General features: G+C 40.0%; 1 protein-coding gene across 1 annotated transcript in view; it reads left to right on the top strand.

Moving 5' to 3' along the window:
- The window catches only part of plod3 (procollagen-lysine, 2-oxoglutarate 5-dioxygenase 3), a 78,922-nt gene that overhangs the window by 49,266 nt on the left and 21,051 nt on the right, over positions 1–8,605 (top strand). The window contains exons 12-13 of the mRNA XM_052515579.1: positions 3,585–3,707; positions 6,661–6,778. Of these exons, the coding sequence (XP_052371539.1) occupies positions 3,585–3,707; positions 6,661–6,778 (241 nt within the window). The remainder of the gene's footprint in view (positions 1–3,584; positions 3,708–6,660; positions 6,779–8,605) is intronic.

Genomic DNA, 8,605 nt, shown 5'->3' with positions numbered 1-8,605 from the left:
AGAATGAAGGGATATAGGGTCTGTAGTTTTATAGAGAGAAGGGATACAGGTCTGTAGTTTTATAGGAAGAAGGGATACAGGGTCTGTAGTTTTATAGAGAGAAGGGATACAGGGTCTGTAGTTTTATAGAGAGAAGGGATATAGGGTCTGTAGTTTTATAGAGAGAAGGGATACAGGTCTGTAGTTTTATAGGAAGAAGGAATATAGGGTCTGTAGTTTTATAGGGAGAAGGGATACAGGGTCTGTAGTTTTATAGAGAGAAGGGATACAGGGTCTGTAGTTTTATAGAGAGAAGGGATACAGGGTCTGTAGTTTTATAGAGAGAAGGGATACAGGGTCTGTAGTTTTATAGGGAGAAGGGATATAGGGGCTGTAGTTTTATAGAATGAAGGGATATAGGGTCTGTAGTTTTATAGAGAGAAGGGATACAGGTCTGTAGTTTTATAGGAAGAAGGGATACAGGGTCTGTAGTTTTATAGAGAGAAGGGATACAGGGGCTGTAGTTTTATAGAGTGAAGGGATATAGGGTCTGTAGTTTTATAGAGATAAGGGATACAGGTCTGTAGTTTTATAGGAAGAAGGGATACAGGTCTGTAGTTTTATAGAGAGAAGGGATACAGGGGCTGTAGTTTTATAGAGTGAAGGGATATAGGGTCTGTAGTTTTATAGGAAGAAGGGATACAGGTCTGTAGTTTTATAGGAAGAAGGGATACAGGGTCTGTAGTTTTATAGGGAGAAGGGGTACAGGGTCTGTAGTTTTATAGAGAGAAGGGATACAGGGTCTGTAGTTTTATAGAGAGAAGGGATACAGGGTCTGTAGTTTTATAGAGAGAAGGGATACAGGGTCTGTAGTTTTATAGGGAGAAGGGATATAGGGTCTGTAGTTTTATAGAGAGAAGGGATATAGGGTCTGTAGTTTTATAGGGAGAAGGGATACAGGTCTGTAGTTTTATAGAGAAGGGATACAGGGTCTGTAGTTTTATAGAGAGAAGGGATACAGGGTCTGTAGTTTTATAGGGAGAAGGGATATAGGGTCTGTAGTTTTATAGAGAGAAGGGATATAGGGTCTGTAGTTTTATAGGAAGAAGGGATACAGGTCTGTAGTTTTATAGGAAGAAGGGATATAGGGTCTGTAGTTTTATAGAGAGAAGGGATACAGGTCTGTAGTTTTATAGAGAGAAGGGATACAGGTCTGTAGTTTTATAGAGAGAAGGGATACAGGGTCTGTAGTTTTATAGGGAGAAGGGATATAGGGTCTGTCGTTTTATAGAGAGAAGGGATACAGGTCTGTAGTTTTATAGAGAGAAGGGATACAGGGTCTGTAGTTTTATAGGAAGAAGGGATACAGGTCTGTAGTTTTATAGAGAGAAGGGATATAGGGTCTGTAGTTTTATAGGAAGAAGGGATACTGGGTCTGTAGTTTTATAGAGAGAAGGGATACAGGGTCTGTAGTTTTATAGGAAGAAGGGATACTGGGTCTGTAGTTTTATAGGAAGAAGGGATACAGGTCTGTAGTTTTATAGGGAGAAGGGATACAGGGTCTGTAGTTTTATAGAGTGAAGGGATATAGGGTCTGTCGTTTTATAGAGTGAAGGGATATAGGGTCTGTAGTTTTATAGAGAGAAGGGATACAGGTCTGTAGTTTTATAGAGAGAAGGGATACAGGTCTGTAGTTTTATAGAGAGAAGGGATACAGGGTCTGTAGTTTTATAGAGAGAAGGGATACTGGGTCTGTAGTTTTATAGGAAGAAGGGATACAGGTCTGTAGTTTTATAGAGAGAAGGGATATAGGGTCTGTAGTTTTATAGAGTGAAGGGATATATAGGGTCTGTAGTTTTATAGAGAGAAGGGATACAGGTCTGTAGTTTTATAGAGAGAAGGGATACAGGGTCTGTAGTTTTATAGGGAGAAGGGATATAGGGGCTGTAGTTTTATAGAGAGAAGGGATACTGGGTCTGTAGTTTTATAGGAAGAAGGGATACAGGTCTAGTTTTATAGAGAGAAGGGATATAGGGTCTGTAGTTTTATAGAGTGAAGGGATATATAGGGTCTGTAGTTTTATAGAGAGAAGGGATACAGGTCTGTAGTTTTATAGAGAGAAGGGATACAGGGTCTGTAGTTTTATAGAGAGAAGGGATACAGGTCTGTAGTTTTATAGAGAGAAAGGATACAGGGTCTGTAGTTTTTGACGTCAGGCAGTTAACCCCCTGCTCTTAGGCCTTCGTCATTAAAAAACGAATTTGTTCTTAACTGACTTTCCTAGTTAAAGAAAGGTAAATATAAACAATTAACCTGATTTATATCTAAAATACTGAACCCGATATCCTAACCCTCTCTTCTCCAGGTCAGTGATAGTGTTCTGAACATGTTCTGTCTGTCTCCAGGTCAGTGATAGCGTTCTGAACATGTTCTGTCTGTCTCCAGGTCAGTGATAGTGTTCTGAACATGTTCTGTCTGTCTCCAGGTCAGTGATAGTGTTCTGAACATGTTCTGTCTGTCTCCAGGTCAGTGATAGTGTTCTGAACATGTTCTGTCTGTCTCCAGGTCAGTGATAGTGTTCTGAACATGTTCTGTCTGTCTCCAGGTCAGTGATAGTGTTCTGAACATGTTCTGTCTGTCTCCAGGTCAGTGATAGCGTTCTGAACATGTTCTGTCTGTCTCCAGGTCAGTGATAGTGTTCTGAACATGTTCTGTCTGTCTCCAGGTCAGTGATAGTGTTCTGAACATGTTCTGTCTGTCTCCAGGTCAGTGATAGTGTTCTGAACATGTTCTGTCTGTCTCCAGGTCAGTGATAGTGTTCTGAACATGTTCTGTCTGTCTCCAGGTCAGTGATAGTGTTCTGAACATGTTCTGTCTGTCTCCAGGTCAGTGATAGTGTTCTGAACATGTTCTGTCTGTCTCCAGGTCAGTGATAGTGTTCTGAACATGTTCTGTCTGTCTCCAGGTCAGTGATAGTGTTCTGAACATGTTCTGTCTGTCTCCAGGTCAGTGATAGTGTTCTGAACATGTTCTGTCTGTCTCCAGGTCAGTGATAGTGTTCTGAACATGTTCTGTCTGTCTCCAGGTCAGTGATAGTGTTCTGAACATGTTCTGTCTGTCTCCAGGTCAGTGATAGTGTTCTGAACATGTTCTGTCTGTCTCCAGGTCAGTGATAGTGTTCTGAACATGTTCTGTCTGTCTCCAGGTCAGTGATAGTGTTCTGAACATGTTCTGTCTGTCTCCAGGTCAGTGATAGTGTTCTGAACATGTTCTGTCTGTCTCCAGGTCAGTGATAGTGTTCTGAACATGTTCTGTCTGTCTCCAGGTCAGTGATAGTGTTCTGAACATGTTCTGTCTGTCTCCAGGTCAGTGATAGTGTTCTGAACATGTTCTGTCTGTCTCCAGGTCAGTGATAGTGTTCTGAACATGTTCTGTCTGTCTCCAGGTCAGTGATAGTGTTCTGAACATGTTCTGTCTGTCTCCAGGTCAGTGATAGTGTTCTGAACATGTTCTGTCTGTCTCCAGGTCAGTGATAGTGTTCTGAACATGTTCTGTCTGTCTCCAGGTCAGTGATAGTGTTCTGAACATGTTTTGTCTGTCTCCAGGTCAGTGATAGCCCCCATGTTGTCCAGACATGGCAAACTGTGGTCTAATTTCTGGGGAGCCCTGAGTCCTGAGGGGTTCTACTCTCGATCTGAAGACTACATCGATATTGTACAGGGCAAGAGAGCGTGAGTACACACACACACACACACACACACACACACACACACACACACACACACACACACACACACACACACACACACACACACACACACACTATAATACCCTATATATAGTTGAAGTAGGAACTTTACATCCACTTGGAGGTTGGAGTCATTAACACTCGTTTTTTCAACCACTCCACAAATGTCTTGTTAACTAACAGTAGTTTTGGCAAGTCAGTTAGGACATCTACTTTGTGCATGACACAAGTAATTTTTCCAACAATTGTTTACAGACAGATTATTTCACTTATAATTCACTGTATCACAATTCCAGTGGGTCAGAAGTTTACATACACTAAGTGCCTTTAAACAGCTTGGAAAAATCCAGATAATGATGTCATGGCTTTCGAAGCTTCTGATTGACTCATTGACATCATTTGAGTCAATCGGAGGTGTACATGTGGATGTATTTCAAGGCCTACCTTCAAACTCAATGACTCGTTGCTTGACATCATGGGAAAATCTAAAGAAATCATCCAAGACCTCAGAAAGAATATTGTAGACCTCCACAAGTCTGGTTCATCCTTGGGAGCAATTTCCAAACTCCTGAAGGTACCACGTTCATCTGTACAAACAATAGTACGCAAGTATAAACACCATGTGACCACGCAGCCGTCATACCGCTCAGGAAGGAGACGTTTTCCGTCTCCTAGAGATTAATGTACTTTGGTGCGATAAGTGCAAATCAATCCCAGAACAACAGCAAAGGACCTGCTGGAGGAAACGGGTACAAAAGTATCTATATCCACAGTAAAACGAGTACCATATCGACATAACCTGAAAGGCCGCTCAGCAAGGAAGAAGCCACTGCTCCAAAACCGCCATAAAAAAATCCAGACTACGGTTTGCAACTGCACATGGAGACAAAGATGGTACTTTTTGGAGAAATGTTCTCTGGTCTGATGAAACAAAAACAGAACTGTTTGGGAAGCTTGAAAGCCGAAAAACACCATCCCAACCGTGAAGCACGGGGGTGGCAGCATCATGTTGTGAGGGTGCTTTGCTGCAGGAGGGACTGGTGCACTTCACAAAATAGACGAGGAAGGGAAATTGTGTGGATATATTGAAGCAACATCTCAAGACATCAGTTAAAGCTTGGCCGCATATGGATCTTCCAAATGGACAATGACCCAAGCATACTTCCAAAGTTGTGGCAAAATGGCTTCAGGACAACAAAGTCAAGGTATTGGAGTGGCCATCACAAAGCCCTGACCTCAATTCTATAGAAAATGTGTGGGTGTAACAGTATAATTTTAAACCGTCCCCTCGCCCATACCCGGGCGCGAACCAGGGACCTTCTGCACACAACGACAACAGTCACCCACGAAGCATCGTTACCCATCGCTCCACAAAAGCCGCGGCCCTTGCAGAGCAAGGGGAATTACTACTTCAAGGTCTCAGAGCAAGTGACGTAACCGATTGAAACGCTATTTAGCGCACACCGCTAACTAAGCTAGCCGTTTCACATCCGTTACATGGGCAGAACTGAAAAGGCGTGTGTGAGCAAGGAGGCCTACAAACCTGACTCAGTTACATCAGCTCTCTCAGGAGGAATGGACCAAAATTCACCCAACTAATTGTGGGAAGCTTGTGGAAGGCTACCCGAAACATTTGACCCAAGTTAAACAATTTAAAGGCAATGCTACCAAATACTAATTGAGTGTTTGTGAACTTCTGACCCACTGGGAATGTGATGAAAGAAATAAAAGCTGAAAGAAATCATTCTCTACTATTATTCTGACATTTCACATTCTTAAAATAAAGTGGTGATCCTAACTGACCTAAAACAGGGAATTTGTACTAGGATTACTAGGATATTATATATGTTATCAATATAACCCTATATATTCTATATGTTCTCTATATAACCCTATATATTCTATATGTTCTCTATATAACCCTATATATTATATATGTTATCCCTATATAACCCTATATATTATATATGTTCTCTATATAACCCTATATATTCTATATGTTCTCTATATAACCCTATATATTCTATATGTTCTCTATATAACCCTATATATTCTATATGTTCTCTATATAACCCTATATATTATATATGTTCTCTATATAACCCTATATATTATATATGTTCTCTATATAACCCTATATATTATATATGTTAACCCTATATATTATATATGTTATCTCTATATAACCCTATATATTCTATATGTTATCTATATAACCCTATATATTCTATATGTTCTCTATATAACCCTATATATTCTATATGTTCTCTATATAACCCTATATATTCTATATGTTCTCTATATAACCCTATATATTATATATGTTCTCTATATAACACTATATATTCTATATGTTAACCCTATATATTACATATGTTCTCTGTATAACCTTATATATTACATATGTTCTCTATATAACCCTATATATTATATATGTTCTCTATATAACACTATATATTCTATATGTTAACCCTATATATTACATATGTTCTCTGTATAACCTTATATATTACATATGTTCTCTGTATAACCCTATATATTCTATATGTTCTCTATCTAACTGTATGGTATGTATGTTCTCTATATAACCCTATATAACTATATGTTCTCTATATAACCCTATATATTATATATGTTCTCTATATAACCCTATGAGAGGTAGACTGTCTCAGGTAACAGTCTGTATAACCCTAGTCAGGATATGATATAACCCTATATATTATATATGTTCTCTATATAACCCTATATATTATATATGTTCTCTATATAACAGGTATATATTATATATGTAATGTTATATATGCTATATTATATGTATGGACACTGATATATTATATATGTTCTCTATATAACCCTATATATTCTATATGAACCCTATATATTATATATGTTATCCCTATATAACCTATATATTCTATATGGACTCTATCTCTGGTGGTCTGCTGGAACGTCCCCTATATAACTCAGGTCTACATGATATATGTAATCTTATATATGCTATATTATGATATGGACCCGGATATGGTGTTCTGCTGGGCCGTACGAGACCAGGTATATATTATATATGTAATGTTATATATGCTATATTATGATATGAACCCTGATGTGGTGTTCTGCTGGGCCGTACGAGACCAGGTATATATTATATATGTAATGTTATATATGCTATATTATGATATGAACCCTGATGTGGTGTCTGCTGGGCTGTACGAGACCAGGTATATATTATATATGTAATGTTATATATGCTATATTATGATATGAACCCTGATGTGGTGTCTGCTGGGCTGTACGAGACCAGGTATATATTATATATGTAATGTTATATATGCTATATTATGATATGGACCCTGATGTGGTGTCTGCTGGGAGATACCATTTGTTTATATCTACAGCACCAGTCAAAAGTTTGGACACCTACTTCTTACCGGGTTTTTCTTTATTTGTGCCATCTTCTACATTGTAGAGTAATAGCGAAGAGATCAAAACTATGAAATAACACATATGGAATCATGTAGTAACCAAACAAAAGTGTTAAACAAATCAACATGTATTTTATATTTGAGATTTTTCAAAGTAGCCACACCTTTGCCTTGATGACAGCTTTGCACACTTAGTAACAGAAAGGTTGCAAGATCGAATTGACAAGGTAAAAATCTAACCCACAGTTCCTAGACCAGTTAACCCACTGTTCCTAGGCCAGTTAACCCACTGTTCCTAGGCCAGTTAACCCACTGTTCCTAGGCCAGTTAACCCACTGTTCCTAGACCAGTTAACCCACTGTTCCTAGGCCGTCATTGAAAATAGAACTGGTTCTTAACTGACTGGTTAAATAAAGGTTAAAATATATAGAATATATAATGTCTCGCAAAGAATGTCACATATTGGTAGATGGGTATAAATTAAATTCATTCCAGGTGACTACCTCATGAAGCTGGTTGAGAGAATGCCAAGAGTGTGCAAAGCTGTCATCAAGAGAAAGGTGTGGCTACTTTTGAAAAATCTCAAATATAAAATACATGTTGATTTGTTTAACACTTTTGTTTGGTTACTACATGATTCCATGTGTGTTATTTCATAGTTTTGATGTCTTCACTATTATTCTACGATGTAGAGAATAGTAAAAATAAAGAAAAACCCTGGAATGAGTAGGTGTGTTCAAACTTTTGACTGGTGCTGTATGTACATATTGAACAACAATATACACGCATTCATGTCAAAGGTTTTAATGAGTTACAGTTCAATATACGGAAAGCAGTGAAGTCTCACTGGGTCTCACTGGGTCTCTGAGAGTCTCACTGGGTCGCTGAGAGTCTCACTGGGTCGCTGAGAGTCTCACTGGGTCGCTGAGAGTCTCACTGGGTCTCACTGGGTCGCTGAGAGTCTCACTGGGTCTCACTGGGTCGCTGAGAGTCTCACTGGGTCGCTGGAGTCTCACTGGGTCGCTGAGAGTCTCACTGGGTCGCTCTCACTGGGTCGCTGAGAGTCTCACTGGGTCTCTGAGAGTCTCACTGGGTCGCTGAGAGTCTCACTGGGTCTCTGAGAGTCTCACTGGGTCTCTGAGAGTCTCACTGGGTCGCTGAGAGTCTCACTGGGTCTCACTGGGTCGCTGAGAGTCTCACTGGGTCTCACTGGGTCGCTGAGAGTCTCACTGGGTCGCTGAGAGTCTCACTGGGTCGCTGAGAGTCTCACTGGGTCGCTGAGAGTCTCACTGGGTCGCTGAGAGTCTCACTGGGTCGCTGAGAGTCTCACTGGGTCTCTGAGAGTCTCACTGGGTCTCTGAGAGTCTCACTGGGTCTCTGAGAGTCTCACTGGGTCTCTGAGAGTCTCACTGGGTCGCTGAGAGTCTCACTGGGTCTCACTGGGTCTCACTGAGAG

This window comes from Oncorhynchus keta, unplaced genomic scaffold (genome assembly GCF_023373465.1).
Source record: "Oncorhynchus keta strain PuntledgeMale-10-30-2019 unplaced genomic scaffold, Oket_V2 Un_scaffold_2955_pilon_pilon, whole genome shotgun sequence".
NCBI lineage: Eukaryota > Metazoa > Chordata > Actinopteri > Salmoniformes > Salmonidae > Oncorhynchus > Oncorhynchus keta.
The sequence above is the reverse complement of the archived record's forward strand: the minus strand, read 5'-3'. Positions and strand labels throughout refer to the sequence as shown.